The sequence below is a fragment of the Haemaphysalis longicornis genome, unplaced genomic scaffold (genome assembly GCF_048455015.1).
Source record: "Haemaphysalis longicornis isolate Haplotype H1 unplaced genomic scaffold, Haemaphysalis longicornis Haplotype H1 scaffold_2, whole genome shotgun sequence".
Classification (NCBI taxonomy): domain Eukaryota; kingdom Metazoa; phylum Arthropoda; class Arachnida; order Ixodida; family Ixodidae; genus Haemaphysalis; species Haemaphysalis longicornis.
Genome location: NW_027526295.1, coordinates 150,835,813 through 150,852,501, shown reverse-complemented (window position 1 = coordinate 150,852,501; position 16,689 = coordinate 150,835,813). Strand labels below are relative to the sequence as shown.

Here is a 16,689-nt window from a genome sequence, read left to right as displayed (position 1 = left end):
TTTGGCCGACAAAAAAAATTGGAACGCACCGCGTGGACCCCGGCCGCTACCTACCCCTGCGCCGCAGCCAAATTCAGCGACGCCTACTAAAAAATATACTTATCAGGCAGGAATGGTAATTTTTATTCTTAATGTACACCTGGTGTACATTTCCCCCAACAATATCGTTGGCTAGAAAAACATATTTCTAATAAAATGACAAATCTTGCTCAGAGCGCATTTTGTTCTGTACTTTGTGAGCCAGTATTATCGTAAGTAAGGGAGCTAGAGCCTTCAAATTTTAGTGAGGGCTGCTCCTGACAAGCACAAATAAGGCCCGTAGATATAGTGTCTGTGCAAGCTACAGTTAAACAGCAACTGGCGCGCAACATTGAAGAAAAAACGATAACACTCCAATTTCAGGGGCTTATTCAAAAAAACACTTCTTCGATTTTGCTGAAATTCTCTTCAATGATCATTAAGAAAATGTTGCATCCTTTTCTTCCTGACGCGCCTACAGCGCGAGAGCAAAGCCTAATCGTCCAGGTCTTCACATGGTGCTGAGACACGAAACAGTGAGAGCAATTTCCATGGAATGTGCAGCTATTTTATAATTTTTTGCACGAAAGGAAAACGATTACTCACGGAGAATTCAGAAGGGAAACTGAAATTTTTGTGTAAGTTTTGGGACGAAAATAAACAATCTGCACATCACTAAACTTGTACAGTTTGGAGAAAAAACTTGTAGTTTGAAGAAAAAACGGAACTCCAGGCTCACACGTATTTTTTATAAAACGCTTCCAGTTTTATAAAGCTTTCCACAGATATTTTCCTCTAAACTTACTTCTGTGAGCCCTACAAATATCGTGCATCATTGCACAGCGCGGATACAGCGCACCTTTCCTGCGGTTGCGAAACCGCTGGTGGTAAAACGCGCAATATCAAGTTCTTCGGCTCTAATTTTAGAGCTTCCTCTAGATCTCCCCAATCGCGGTCACTCTTTGTCTTACATTATCAACGCTCTTTTCTTGTGCGCACTCCTGCCATGATGCGCTACATTTGGTTCATAAGATCAGCTATTCGACAAGGTGCACGCAGTCTTGTTTTTTAACTCACCTGTACGTAACTTTCGTTCGCCTGAAATTAGAGGTTCAACGGAAGTCCGTCCGGTCGGCAGCACACATGGCAAGTAGTAAAAACGGGCATCGGCCACACACGACCCCGGCGCGGGTAACGCCTCCAGGTAGTGGGCCCCTCTTCGGTCCTTCTCCGGACACACTGGTTCAATTACTGAATTAGCGACCAAACTGGCTCACGCAAGCAAATTTAAACGAAACTATCTGTGAAAAGCTTCATAAAACTCGAAGAAGCGTTTTTTTTAATGCGTGTGAACCTTGAGTTCCTTCATTTTTTCTTTAAGCAGTACACGTTTAGCAGTGTGCAGACTTTATTTTCATTCCAAAATTCACACAAAAATTTCAGTTTCACTTCTGAATTCTCCGTAATACTATCTATGTAATCGTTTGCCTTTGGTACAAAAAATGATAAAATGTCTGCACATTCGGTGGAAGTTGCTCTCACTGTTTCGTGTCTCAGAATCTTGTGAAGACCTGGCCGACCAGGCTTTTTTCTCGCGCTGTAGGCGCGTCAAGAACAAAATGATGCAACATGTTTTTAATTATCGTTGAAGTACATACACAGGTGAACATCCGGGGAGAATTTCAACAATATTGAAACCTTTTTTTAGATAAGCCTCTGAACTTGGAGTGTTTTCGTTTTTTTTTGCACAGACACAATATTTACGGCCCTTATTAGTGGTTGCCAGGAGCAGCCCTCAATACAATTTGAATGCTATAGCTCCAGCACTTACCATAATACTGGCTTCCAAAGTACAGAACAAAATGGTTTCTGAGCAAGATTTGGAAGTTTATTAGAAAAATATGTTTTTCTAGCCAACCATATTTTGGGGGCGAAATGTACACCAGGCGTAGATTAAGCATAAAAATTACCATTCTCGCCTGATGTGGATATTTTTTGGTAGACGTCACTAAATTTGGCCACGGCGCTGGGGCAGGTAGCAGCCGGGGTCCACGCGGGTGCTTTCCAAATTGTTTTTCATTCGGCCACAATTTTTTCCACCGAGAATATTTGTGAATCCGCACATTATATACATGCGGGAATGAGGTAAAAAATTTCAAGCGAATTGAAGAGGTCGACAGCCATGCTTTGTTCGATCTTATCTGAAATGACTCCCTTGTTATTGATATTGTATAACCCAAGTCATAAATTAAAAATCGGCACTCGGTGTACAGACCACCCCGCCAGACTTTCCAGATCTCAGAGTTTCTGCTATACCCAAACTTAAAGTTTGTGTTATCACTTTTGGACCATCATATTGGGATTAAAGCCCAACATATAACACCCAAGTGGACCAGTTAGTAATCCAGGTGTACACGTCTCTACAAGTGTAATTGCATGGGGTACCCTGCACAGAACTATCATGCAGTCAGATGCCGTGTTTGCAAACACAACAACCTGTTTTGGGGACTTAAAAATGATCACTAGCTTTCGAACCAAACAATGTAGCTCCTGAATGACTTGTCCAAGTGGTATGATGCACAAGAGACGCTCTGCGTGCGTTTCTCTTGCTGGGCATGATGCAAAGTTGCCTTCACGTGACTTCTCATTTGCGCATTGCACCGAGTAAATTTGTCTTCGTTTACCAGCACGCTGTTGCGGAATTACTGTAGAATGTTATAGTATGCTTTGCATGGTGCTGCAATAAAGCACACCAAAGATAACAGCTGACTGGCACAGCCACCGTACCAGTGTTGTTCATATCTAACGGTGGCACTATGTTCTGCGGCCAAGAATGGCTTGAACTTCATGCATCATGGTGCCCTGTGGGGTTGCTATGTTATTACATAGCTACCAAAGCTGGTTCAGGAATCAGGCTCAAGCTTTCAGTGGTAGCATAGAGTTTGTCACAGAAATATACTTCAGGGGAAACAGGTGCTTCCAATTGCATAAGCTTGAACACTTGTTAGTGTGCAGTCTACTGATAACAATATAGAATCTGAAAAAATGACTTATAACCAATCATCCCAGCACATCTCGACTCTCATAACAAGATGCTGCCCAACATTTTTATAGCACCTGACTCAAATTTTCCACTTGCGGTGAAAAATAAAAATTGCGCAGCCTACGGTTTGAGAAATAACGCCTGCATTATATTACGGTTAACGATAGCCTGAGCGTTCGGTGTCAGTTGATTTCACTTCTGCCATGCGCACAACATACAGATTCTGTGCATACACTGTTCATGTAGCATGACCATGTGAATACTTTCCGTCCATAATTCCGCTGCACCAAGCACGCAATTGCCAAGCGCTAACGGAAACACGGACTAGTTTTTAACCCCTTCAGCATTATTTTAAAGTGTTTTAAATATGGCGTAGAAGTTGTAAATGTATGCACGAGAAAACATCTACATTTCCGTTGTCAACCTTGGTTAACCAACACACATTTTGCTTGCTGCATCTCTTTTGTAGCCGGAAAACTGCATTATATGCGCACAACTTATTGGACATCTTATTCGGCAATGGTACGGGGAGTTCGAGCAGCAGTATTTCCCAGTTTAACGGAACTGTAGGCGCTTCGTAAATTTCAGCCAGTAGAATTGGTTTGGAAAGCTTGTTAAAAATCAATTGAGACTGTGAACTGCACAATGAACCAGGAGAACGTGTGAACAGTGTACCCCAGAATACATCCATAGTGTACCCTTAGCCTCTGCGATAGGGTACGTCCAATGTTCCTAAGACACAACACAAGGTAAATTTAGTCCCTTCAATAAAATTTTCTGTGAGTGAAATTAACTCAGAAAGAGCTGTAGAAGTATTCACAGCATTTTTCTGGTTTTAAGTTCACCTGTGAACCTACCAAAATTCTAACCTGAATCCCAGACAATGAATTTACATTCTCACCACTACGCTTGCTGCATCGTAAAAAAATGAGCACAAAAAGGAAAAGGAGTTTTGTTGTACATAAAAAACACCTGTCAATGTCATACATAAGCGAATTCCTGACAAAAACATGCCGCCAAACAGTTTGTGTGAATTGATAAAAAGGAACAAAATAGCACAAGTAACAGTAAAATAGCTCGAAGAAGCCAAAGAATTAGCAAAAAAAAGTGTAACAAGATGTAAGAAACAGTGCATGACTGCTAGTTCTGCTACATGTAAACTGATTTGAGTAACTTTAAAAATTCTGAACCAAATGTCATGTTCCCGATTTTTTCTACCCCTTATTCCTTGAAAGAGCTGCAAGTCTGCCAACAACCACAGAGCATAACAAAGAGAAAGAGAAGCAGACTGTGGTTTTGTGCCCCCACAAAGCTCGACTGCAGGGTGAACAATCTTGCCATTCTATAAAAACATTTGGGGAAATGGACATCCACCCATAATAATCGATTGACACCCATACCTACGCGCATAGCAAACGGCACCAAACAGCCTTGCTCACTGTTCACGGTGCATATCCACATCAAGTTTTTAAGATGCTATGATACGCACAAGAAATAAAACCAAGTTCGTGATTTCAAGTACTGAGAAGCACCTAGAGACAATCCTTGATGATATGAATGAAGCCAATTGAGGACGTCACTTTTCCTGCATTACTTTTTACTTTATTATTGCTTTTTGCTTGATGTGATTCCTCCTGTTTCTTAGAATCACACCAACTGTGTACATTTTTGGCAGGCTTCACAATGTACAAAGAACGAGTTTTGGAAAAATACCCAGTACTACCTGAAATCATATTTTTACTAATTGTTGTGGCATGTGTGAGGGTGTGGCTTGGTCTGTGCATGCCAATAAGGGTGAAGAAGTATTTACCTCCACAACAGAAGAGCGACGCAATTTTCTCTGAAAAACAGGCACATCAGGGGAAAGAGACCGATGAGCAGCGCCCATGGACGACTTTGTTCTCGTGCTGCCCTGTCTGTCTGAAGGAGCCACTGCAGTGATTCCTCCGTTTTGACATGGTGTCGGAAAAATGCATGAAGCAGCTCATGATCTTCCACGCTCGATTCCGAGAACAGTCCCCGCAGTCTCGTGCCAGTCAGTCTGGAAAAAGAACGAACAAAAAAGTGCCAGCACAATCATCAGCAGCCAGCAGGATAAACAAGAACTTTATTTAATGGGCAGCCGGGGCAACTATAGAGGTAGAGGATTGTGCGCTTGCATTATTGTAAAATGGACAGTTAAATGGCTATTCTTTAATGTGAAGCATAAAACGGCTGGCATGTCATTGTGTAACTGAATTGTGCTTAATTTTTCGTCATCTTTCCGTCATTACAAAAAATTTTAAATCGCAATGCCACAATTGCCCACAAACACTAACACAAGCATGAAGATTCACACTGCAAGCATCCAACAAGCGAGGTTTTGTGCAAGAAGCCTGATGTTAACAACCAGGGCTCACAGAAAACAAGTAGTGTCTGTGACACCAGTGTTGTTTGACAGCAGCACGAAGGCTTTGACAAAATGTGTAGAAAGGCTCTGAAGTCGTACTATACACCATTGCAATTAGATGAAACCAACACCTTAGGTTCACAAGCCTTATCAAGCCAGAGCCCAACATTTTATGACCAGCTGGATGAGAGATGAAGCAGCCCTAACAGTGTTAACTATCAGGTAACTAGAAGCACTTTGTATGCCATCCACCGCTAACTTTCAAAATCTTTATCAACAATTCTACCATTTTATTCTCATTAGCTGGGACAGCGTGTGTAAAAAAGCATTTTTTTTTGTAACGAATTCGAATATTGTTCAATCATCAACCGTACACTGCAGTGTGGCATTACTTCGGTGCATACGTAATATACGTAATACTAATGGCAATCATGAGCTTCGGTTAGACGTAACTTTTCTGAATAAATGTGTTTTCTCAGTCCCATCAGATTGGTATTAATGAGTGTAGAAACAATTACTGCATGCACAATTCATGAAGTACCTTTCGAAGTGTGCCAGGAAGTGGTACTGCGTAAATAGAAGGGGCCACTCTTTTTGCACATCGCTGGCCTTCGTGCCATTTGTGTTGATAGTAAGCCGCACCGATGCATAGAACGTTGTGAACAGGTGCTCCTGAAGACGTAGATCCTGCTCCTCCTCGGATTTCAGGCTTTCATCCATGAGAACCTTCTTTGCCCTTTGGACCCACTACTAACTGAAAGGCAAACATGGAAGAAAATACACCAAAAAAAGTAGCTGGAGTCAAACTTCATTTGTAGCACCAAGGCACTACCGTGCACCATCGAAGCAACCACGATGGATTCCGGTATGCCCGACATAAACTTAGATACTACGCTTTCTCAGTGGAACTTGAATCGAAAAAAAAATCGCACCGGTAATATGTCATATCATCTTCTCACAGCTTTCTAGAAAATCTACTCGGAACGCGAGCTAGGCGATAGATAGCTCAGCGTGCTTTGCTTCCTGGTTTCACTGTGGTGAATTCGTTTGCAAGGAACTTTTTTTTTACCTCACACAGATACACATGGGCTGCTGCTGGGTAATACTGCCAGCGGTGCCAATAGCCACACGGCGGAACAATAGAGCGTCAATTTTGCAATGTACATCAGAAGCATGTACTGCAAAGGCCAATATCGCATCAACCCTAACACCTTATTTTTAATGCACAGATACATTTAAATTTTCTTTTTTTCCACAAACAGTGCAAGAATAGAACTTCCTAAAAGACTCTGTATAAGGATTCACTTTGGTTGTTTTGCTAACTGTGTTTTTTTGGTTCTGTAAACCTGTCCTTGTGTGTCGAATTCTTTCCTTTTTCCTTTTTCATTTCTGCCTTACTTTAGTGTCTGTATATGTACTTTTTACTTGTACCATACGTGCCAACCTGCTTGGACCTGCGAAGGTCTGCAGTATGCAATAAATGAAATGAAATGAATGGAGAATCGCTTTCCCGCTCGCAGAAAATTCCCTGCGCCACGCCGTGTTTAAAGGTGCAACGCCAGTCGCGCGCTAAATAAAGGCCGGAAATTCCCGGCGTCAGAAGCACGTACACGCCTCCTAACTTCATAGGTTCTTAAACGGGAAGCATTAGCATTTCAAGCGTGTTTTGCCCATAACGATGTTGAGGACAACGTATACACTTCACGTACGCTAAAAACAACCTATACACTAAGAACAACCAATTTAATCCGACTGCGAGCTACGTTATACAAGGGCATCGCAATACAGGAGGCGATGACAAGGGGTACACCTTCGTGGGGTGCTCAGATGGCGACTGCCCGGCGCTCCGCTTCCCGCCGCCGGCGAAAGCCCGAGGATCGGTTTTCAACTTCACGCCGCGCGGCGAACATTCGTAGGCCGCAACCGCTGAATAAAGCACTGCATGTGCCTGGGGCAGCTGGCATGTATGCAATTTTATTCTGCGCTTCGGGTGAACACATTTCTACCACGATCGGTCCGGCATTGAAACTGGCCGTCCTCCATGTCTTTTTTTTTTTTTTTTGTCCAATCCCGGAGGCAATGAAATGACCTTGCGAAACATTCACTTATATTTTTGTTTTTTTTTTTTGCCCTCGGACAACAACGTAAAGTAAGTTGGTTTGTCCGCACGACGCAAACGCTTTGCGGGAAAGCTCTGCGCGGCACACTCCTGGCGTGCAGCGACTTTACACAAAAGCCAAAACTTGCACTGACAGCGCCACTAGAGTTATCAACTCCCTGCTTCATGTGCTAGAAACTTCTTATAATATATAAGACGCTATCTATAACTCAAAATCACTGCCGCAAAAAAGCCTTCGCCCGCCTGGCTACTATTGTTTGATGCCACACTGCGCCTCTTCGATTATCAACCTTCGACTCGCCGCGGACTCCCCGAGGAGCAATCCGGCATTCGTTTTTCCCATATATCACAATGGTTTCGAGAATCCTCGGAATACCCGTGCACTACCCGCGGCGAGGTCGAGACTAAACAGATGAGTCCCGCTATCAAGACTTTGAATAAGTGCCGCAGGTAAGCGTTCGCTCGCCCGGCGCGACGCTATCAGTGGAATATCACGCTCCCACATCGCGAACAAACAAACGCTTGCGCAGTACATTCACCATCCCCATGTCACCTCACTCTCGCTCACTCTTCTCCCCCCAAACGGCTGCCTTCAAGCATGCGGTGTAAATACGTTTTAATCGCACTTGCAAAACAGAAACCACGTTAGGCTTAAGGTAATTCGGTGCCGCATCAACGACGCACAAGAAGCGGATAGCGCATCGTATACCTCAGTTATGAATGGCTGAATGGTACATACCTTGCAAAACGATCTTGTGTGGCGCAAAATCCATACAAAGCTGGGCTGCCAGACGCAGTCTTCGGTACTTGAAATGACGGTCGGAGTGTAGACCGCACTGACGACGCGGGAACCTACGTTGGCGGGAACCCCAGCAGATCGCCGCTCTCGGCATCCGCGCCGCGATAAAGTGTCGTGTTCCGCCATGGAGGAAAGAATACTCAGGAGAGGCCCCTAGCACCCCAATGCATTGCGAAAAGTGTGGAGGAAGTCACGTGATTTTTCTTGAGCCCATGGACAATGTTGCTTACATGTTTACAACTGCGGCGGCCAAATTTGGGCGAATAGAACGGACAAATTTTTAAGGCGCTTGGTATGTGGCTGCTTCGCTACGCTTGAAAACCAGCGCAGTCGCTACGACAAACGTTTTTAGATTAGGCCAGTTTGAAAACTCTGCCGTCGGAGGCGTCTGCGTTCGCCATCACGCGAGCCTGTTGCTATGACGACGACAAACGCTACTTTGCCAGGCTTAAGAGCTGAAAAATCGTCCTTCTATCTCAAAAACGAAGGCCGTTTTTCGATTGAAACTTTGGGTGAGGGTTAGAATGGGCAAATTGAAGGCGAAATCAACAGCTTAGAACATGACATCGCACCGAGGAATTAGCGGCGAAGCTGTTTTCGCTTCGAAGCGGGAGGGCAGGGCGACGCCATGTTAGTCAAATCAAACCGGAGACAGCAAAGGATGATGGGATAGAGTGCTGGGCTCCGTGGGCTCAAGTCATGGCGGGACTCGGCTTCACAAATGTGACGTCAGGGCCTCTCCTAACCTTTTCTTTCCTCCATGTGTTCCGCACTGCGTGCGCGGCTCATGTGGCGATGACGTCCGCGGAAAAATAAAGGCCGATAAAATGCGAGACGTTATTGAGACCTCGGATCAGCCGCAGTGTGTGTGAACCCTGCGTCAAAAACACTCGGGTAAAGTGCGTCTCCAGGCGTAGTTCCACACACATATCGGATGTTGTTACGTAAATAGAAAATTTGCAGTGCTACGGTACAGTTCCTGTTACTTGGATGGAACAGCAAAGTGGGTGTAATATCGACGAACATTATATGTTCCATTGCCGTTTCCACGTAAATTGATGGTTTTTTTTAACAGTGATGAGCGCCCACAGGGCGGGGTGTCGCGCGTCGAAGACTAGTACGCCGTTCGCCACAGGGCCATTCTCTCGCTCATAAACGGCGCTGTTGGTTATTCCGCTCAGTGACTTCAACACGATCACGTCCGTATCCAGGTAAATGCCTCCCTTGTGCCACAGGACGGCGTACCGGAGGAGGTCGCTGAGATGTTCCACCGCGAAGGCGCTCTTGTTGAGAGCGCCTCCGCTGTACACGCTCAGCAAAGGCGTGTCCTTTAGCAATGCAGTCACGTTCAGGGACTCCGACTTGAAATTGCCAAGTGATGACAGGATGTCGTGATACGGACAGTGACGGATGTTACCGGTCGAGAGTAGGTGAACAGTGTGGTTCCGGTTGTGCCGGCACGCTGACTCGATGCTGCAGGCTGCTCTTGCGGTTAGGTTGTTTCGGTAGGAAGTTTCCAGGAACCAGATTTGGTCTCTTCCGGTTTTAACGACTTCTGCGGGGAAAAAAATTAGCAATTGAACGAACTTGCAATATAGATCCCGAAAGTTTCAGAGCTTTCAGTCAGTTTTACCGTAGACTGCAAAGTACGCGAGGCTCCACCAAAAAAATATCCTTGTACGTATACACGTACGTAGGTTTGTTAGCTTCTCTCTTCATCTCTCTCCTTTTACGCCATTTTAAAGCACCAGCTGAGGCCTAAACCCACTGAAACTCGCTAAACTTGGAAAATTGTTCGCTATGCGATAGGCTAGAATTGTAGTAATTGCGTGAATTTTTACCATGGCGTCTGTGTGAAGAACTTACCATCGAAAAAGCTGTCGTATACTTCCTGGCTAAAGCGTAGGCTTTGAGGGGCTGGAACGGAAATTCAGAATTATTTAGGATTAGTAAAGACCCGCGAAGCACTGCTTTTTCAACAACAACAAAAAAAAAACCCGCTTACTTGCAGACTCGTGAGTACTATGTATGTATTTATATTTTTAATGCGACTCATTAATAATGCGAAATGACCAGGACACGAAAACAAACACGGAGGTCATCCCCGTCTAGCAAAGCAGGGCCGAGCTCTGCCTACAAGGATCCGTGGAGAGGATCCGGTGCATTCCCTTTTTTGTGAGGATTGTGCGGGTGCTTCCAGGTTCTTATGTCGCCATTAAAATGTCAAACCGGCGCTCGGCCCTTTTGGCTTCGTTGCAAGTTCTTCGTGGTAGAAAGAGCCACCCTGGCGCCCTCGCGATGAGTGCAGGACGATAGGCTCGTGGTAATGATTCAAGTGATTGGCGTCATGTGCCCTCACTACGACGTCCCGCGTCGGTAGCTGAACAACGGCTCTTAAAAAATTACGTTGGTTGCGACGGGTAGCTTATACCCTTGCACGTGTATTGGCCGAAGCTTTCTCGGGATTTTCCTGACATTAGGCCTAACGTTCCGATTTGAGTTTAACGATGTTAGCAGGCGCCCGCAGCACAACGTATAATAAGCGTCACTTCGCGTTGCACGCCGTAGGATCAACGTTAGGGCTACCTACCGTTAAGCCAAAAAAAGAGAAATCGTATGCCTGCAGACGGGTATTGGCCGACGCTTACCACCGGGATTTTGTTTCGTACGAGCCCCAATACTCGTACAGTGTTGTAGTATACCCAATGAGCAGAACACGCCCACCTCACAGCCGCAGCAGTCACAGCGAACCGTGGCGCTATTCGCGGCAGTACGCGCTGTACCAGTAGCGACTTTGAAGTATCCACATAGTCGGCGACCGCAGCGAAGGCAGGAACGAATTTTAAGATGACCGTCCATGCCGGTGCACCGCAGATACCCCGCAGCAAAACTTCAAAACATTACTGCCGCGCGAAACTCGAAAGAGCTCTCCGCGGCGTTCAGTTGTTCGTTACTGGCTTCGCGTTCACAACTCGAAAGTACTTAGATGTTGTCAGAACTTTCCACAAGTATTACTTATATCCATAGAAACTGCACACCGACCGACCGACCGACCGACCGACCGACCGACCCCCAGCCAAAAGAGACTTGAAAGTTCTGGCGTACTCTATCAGGGCGTATTGGCTCAATATGGCTTTCAACCGTAAAGGTGCGTTGTTATGTCAACTTCATCCGCCTTGAGTACCATTACCATCATACTTCGCATACTTCCATGATCATCATCAGCGGTGTTTGGCCTCCAGCGTCAGCGATGCCGCGCGCCACATGACAGATCGATCAAAAGAGAGTTCGGTTGCGGCCGTGGTGGCGTGCGGACGTGTTCTCGCGTTTGTCCGCTCATAGCCGCAACGGCTTGCGATCTTCGCCGGCCACACGTCACTGCTTTGGGTGTTAAATGTGCGTTTATACTCCGGGGCAGCGTAGGCGCGCGCGCGCAGGCGGCACGGTTACGCTACGTCGGCGAATGCGGGGACCAACGTCCTACAACGCCGGCGCGTTCAGTAGAGCTTGACGCTCTTCGGCGGGCCGGGCGCCGAGATAGGACATGTCTCTATTCCGTGCGCGCCCGCTCGCTCGCTTTCACGGCCGTTTCCTGAATTTCACGACAGTCTGAGCGCTAGTCGCAAAACTTTCTGCGCATGCGCCAGACTGGCTACCATCTGGTTAGGCATAGCTTCGCGGCGCCGGCCATGTTGGGATGTACAGTGGTAGCAGGGTCGTACCCAGAGAGGGGCCGCACCCCCGCCCCCGCCCCCGCCCCCCCCCCCCCCCCCGAAATTTTTTGGGCCATACCCCCCTCTCTCCGCGCCACCTCTCTTCCCCCCTCGTACACATTCTAAAGCGCCGCCATATAAATCCTGGGCTTGATAGCTATTTGAGGCGTTTTTTTTTTTTTTTTTCAAAATGAGCCAAATCCACCGAAGAGAATTTGAGGGAAAAAAACGAAAGTTAGGAACCGCACCTAAATGCAATGCGGTCAAAACTATTAAATGGCATGGTTTACATGTCAGCTAGGGGAAATCCATAGCGACAAGTAAATAAGAATCATGCGAAGAATTTGAGCAATATTAGGATAAGTTCGGATTGGGCTCGTACTCAGTTGAAGCAAGCTAGTTGGAGCGGCATTCTTAAAATGAAAACTTTATTGCAATTGACTTTCAAGAATGGTACGATATAGTTTTAAGCAAAAAAGGCAATAAACATGCAACAGAGCTTCAATAACAGTAAAACTAAACATTAAGAACAGGAGAGTCCTCTTGGCAGCATTATAAGCTATTTTCGAATGGTTCCGTAGGGTACCTTTTTGGGCACGCCTGAAGACACTCATGGAGCTCTTCATTGCCTTGCCATAAATTTCCAAAACGCTTCGCAAGAAGCCTGCTCATATCATCTTCTTCACCTTAATGAAGTAGCTAGTACCCACAGAAAGAAGGGATTTGTCACGGCTTGTAAGCGGCAGCTAATTTGTTAGGTACGTAAATTGGAAATATGGGAGTAATAATAATAACAATTACCAGATTTACTCTGTAAGGATGGGGGAGACGAGATAAAATGATACTATCACATCTCTCAGATTCAGTTCATTCAGTTCGGTTCACGTGTGGCGGCAGATCATTCGCCGATCTCCTCATTGCTCTCTGAACTCATGATACGCCAGCTCTCGAAGCAAAAAAAAAAAAATTTGATTAAGACACCCACAAAACAGCCCGAACAGTCACACCAAAAGCGAAATCCCATTGGGCAAACGCATATGGCTCATTTTGATCCGTGCCACAGCAGGGTCTGGCTCATTTTCCATACGAAGTAAGATCTGCGTACACGTTTGCAGGGCATTGTCTCAACTATTTTCTTGCCACATTTTTTCTAAGGGAACGTTGCCGGGATTTTCTTGGCAGTGCAGTTTTATCTGACTTAGTTTTGGTTTGTGGATTAGGTTCATTTCTAAAAAAAAAGACGCCTCATTTGAGGCCGCCATCCACTCTCCTTTCCCCCTCCCCTTTCCCTTAGAAAAATAAATGTTATTCCTCCTCCTCCTCCTCCTCCTCCTGCTCATTTGGTGGTCAATGTGGGATTTAAAAAAAAACGAAAACAGGTGAGGTTTGTTTGCTCCGTTTACACGCAAGCCAGTAACGCTGTACACTGGCTTCGTGCTCTGCTGCCGGCCTGCCATTCGCTGCACTCCCTTTACCCTGTTCGCCTGCAATCGGTGCTTGCATCCTCTCAGAGAGCAGCAACTTATCTTTTGTTTCGCCAGGGTGGCGGTTTCAGCGGCTCGGGTCGCATTTGCTTTGGTGGGGAAGAAAACTTTTTTGTCTTTAAACATTCAACAAATCCCTCCGTCCTAGCGGGCCGTGGTGCCGGCGGATACTGTGGCCCATGCCTGGTGTTTGAGGCTCAACCATTTCCGTCCCTGAGCCGAACTCACAGCGCTTTTTTCACTGGTTTTCGTGGAAATGCTGCTTTTGCGTTTGTCGGTAAGGAGTCTGCTTGCCGCAGAGAAACCCTCTGTAGGGTTTTTCTACGGAATGATTTCCAACGTCCGGCTCGCGTACGTGTGCAGCGTTCGCCGAACAAGCCAAAGCGACACGAAAGCTTGCAGCCGGATGGCGACGAGCGCGGAGTGGCGCGAGGGAATGCTTGACCCCTTCGACCGGCGCCTCTAACGCCTGTTACGCCCGCTTAGGGATAGCTACCGTGGGAGTGGAAAATACATGTTCCACAGTCGGCGCTTCCGTCAGGACAAGAAGGATCGCTCAGAAAGGAAGCGCAGGAACGTTACCAAGCCCGACGGCGGCAGGGTGACAAAGTGAAGTCGCGCATCGCAGTTGTATGGCGGCAAGACAGACCGGCGGCATTCCTTCGGACAACTAAAGCCAGTGACAGCGGCATTGTTGATTGACAACCATTGTGGTTAATGACTGATATGCACAACGTTGGGTTTACGGAACCCGAGCTGCATTTCTATGAACAGACTTTGAGAACAAGGGCTTGAGAGAGGGGAAGGGCACGGAGTCAGGTGGCCAATGGTCAACATGAGAGGGACGGGTGCGCAGCGGGCGATGGGTGAAAATGTACCCGGGCCGGACTTCTCGACGGACACCAACCAGACTTTTGGCCGAGAGAAATTTCGGCTTCAACATTGGTCTGTGAACTGCTCCTTTGTATTAGAGAGGTTATAAAAACCCGAGTACATAGGATGAAAATACGAGGCGCATCAAACATAGCGTAGTCTCGCGATGTCGGAGTATCGTCAAGGTGTCGGCAGATAGCAACGGGCTGAAGGAGAGGGCGAAGGAGAAGCTCATTCCCGCCTTGCATCCTGAGCAGTTGCTATGGGCAAAGACAGCAGGACAATCCACGCTGCGACGCCGAGGAAGCGACAAGGCGCATCCCTGGAAATAATAAGCTTCTTTACAAAACTTCCATAGGTAACGCTGACGCTTGCCACCATTTTTTAATCTAAATATACTGCAGTCCAGTGCATCTCGATACTGCAATTTCCGAAGCCTGAATCGTTGGCGCTTTGAATGGCAGACCGTTAACTCAGAGGGTGTTTTAGAGTAATAACACACGGAATTAGGCGTATAACATCTCCGATTTACCTAGCATTTTGTTTCCTTCCTTCATAACTAGTAGCCACAGGTTTTGTTTGGAGAAAAATATAGAAGCGCAAGAGGTTTACCACGGAGATCTGAACTCTCGAGTGTCAACATGCACTTCTGTTTCTGCCGACTTCGACTGCGTATAGCGTCTGGGATGCTCCGGAAATATGGCTTAACATTAGCAGAGGGAATGTATAGTTACTGTGCAGTAGGCGTATTTATTCCTGTAAATATTTTAATTTTACTGCTGTTCTTCTTTATTATTGCAAACTTTGCGTAAGGATCTTTAACGTGCGCCGAAATCTCGAACATACGAGTGTTTTCGCTTTTTGCCTCCATCACAAAAGCGGATACACTTAATTTCATTTCTCTTTGCAGGTTTACGCGCCTTTGTGGTAAACGCTGAGTGTTCATCGTGTTTGTACTAGTAACGGTCGGTACCCTCGCCATCTCCCCTAATTTACATACAAAAGTTACCTTCGGTTGCCCCCCCCCCTCCCCCCCCCCCCCCCCCCCTTAAAAAAATCCTGGGTACCTGCCTGAGTGGTAGAAATTGCCGCTGGCGTAGTCTCGACCACGTGTCGTCGCCGACCGCGCGGTCCCGTGCCTGTGCGCTGGAAAAGTCGGAGTTTCCAGGAAACCCGGCATCTTTCCTACACAGAATTGATACAGACTTCCGGTCACTCTTTCCTTGGAAAACGAGGTGTCTCACGCCGCTACCCGCGATCGCACTCTCTGGGTGCTCCCACAACGGAAGCAAGGCTTGACCCGACGCCCCGACTATCTGCCATCCCAACTGAAGTACCCTATTATTAACCGTAATTTGTTTATTTGTTTATTTATTGTTTATTTGTTTATTTATTTAACTACTCACAATAAAATTGCCAAGGTGCTGAGGCAAAAGGCGATTGAGGCATTGTAGTCGCCCCAGCTGGTGCAGCAGCTGCCGCCAAAGACGACTGCCATACTCGCCTGACTAGGCCCCTAGCACCTGACAGCACAAGCGACAGCAGAAGCAGCTATACATGCCAAAATACATACAACAAGACTGCACACTTCCAGTGTAACAACAGCAACATATGCCAAAATAAAGCATACTAAGAAGACATAACTGAAGAGAATTACACGCTTTTCTTGCGTAACAAAATGTAACAGAAATAAAAATTACCGTGCCCACTCTTCGTTTTTTCGCAGAAAAAGTAGTATAGCGTAAAAAATCACAAAGTCAACAGATCTACAGAAAAATCTTACACATCATGGAGAAAATACATTTTCGTTTTCCGTTTAAAAGCGTATTCCGAGGAAGTGTGTTCAACCATGTCAAATAGTACAGGGTGATTGTTCAAAAGATTAGGAATTTGCCATTTAAGTGTTTGAGTGCCATAATTAGTTCTAGTTCGTGCTTTTATAAAGTTTTTATGCCGGAAATTATATGCCACTTCAGTGTTAGTGAAATTAAAAAGAAAAAGCTCTGGGTTAGTATTGAACTCTAGAAAAATCGTTTCAGCCAGTCGTTGATTATACAATGACTGAACATCAAGTATGCAATCTTGTTGAAAGTATGTATATGTATTGGTATAGTTTGAGAGATTATGAATGAACCGCAGACCCTTCTTTTACATGCGATGCAAGTCAACCATGAGTGATTTTGACGCAACTCCCAATACAAGTCAGCAATAATGTAACCGTGCGTGCACATAGGCAAAATAAAGTTGCTTT

At 45.9% G+C, this 16,689-nt stretch overlaps 2 protein-coding genes across 2 annotated transcripts in view; one reads left to right on the top strand and one right to left on the bottom strand.

Moving 5' to 3' along the window:
• Atp6ap2 (ATPase H(+)-transporting accessory protein 2) overlaps window positions 1-16,689 on the top strand; it is a 571,904-nt gene that overhangs the window by 472,705 nt on the left and 82,510 nt on the right. The gene's annotated exons all lie outside the window — the stretch shown is intronic.
• On the bottom strand, window positions 9,394-12,695 carry LOC144168352 (lactosylceramide 4-alpha-galactosyltransferase-like). Its single transcript, XM_077697357.1, has 2 exons — window positions 12,668-12,695; window positions 9,394-9,923 (listed from the first exon to the last, which is right to left on the bottom strand). The coding sequence occupies exons 1-2, from the start codon at window positions 12,693-12,695 to the stop codon at window positions 9,394-9,396; spliced, it is 558 nt and encodes a 185-aa protein (XP_077553483.1).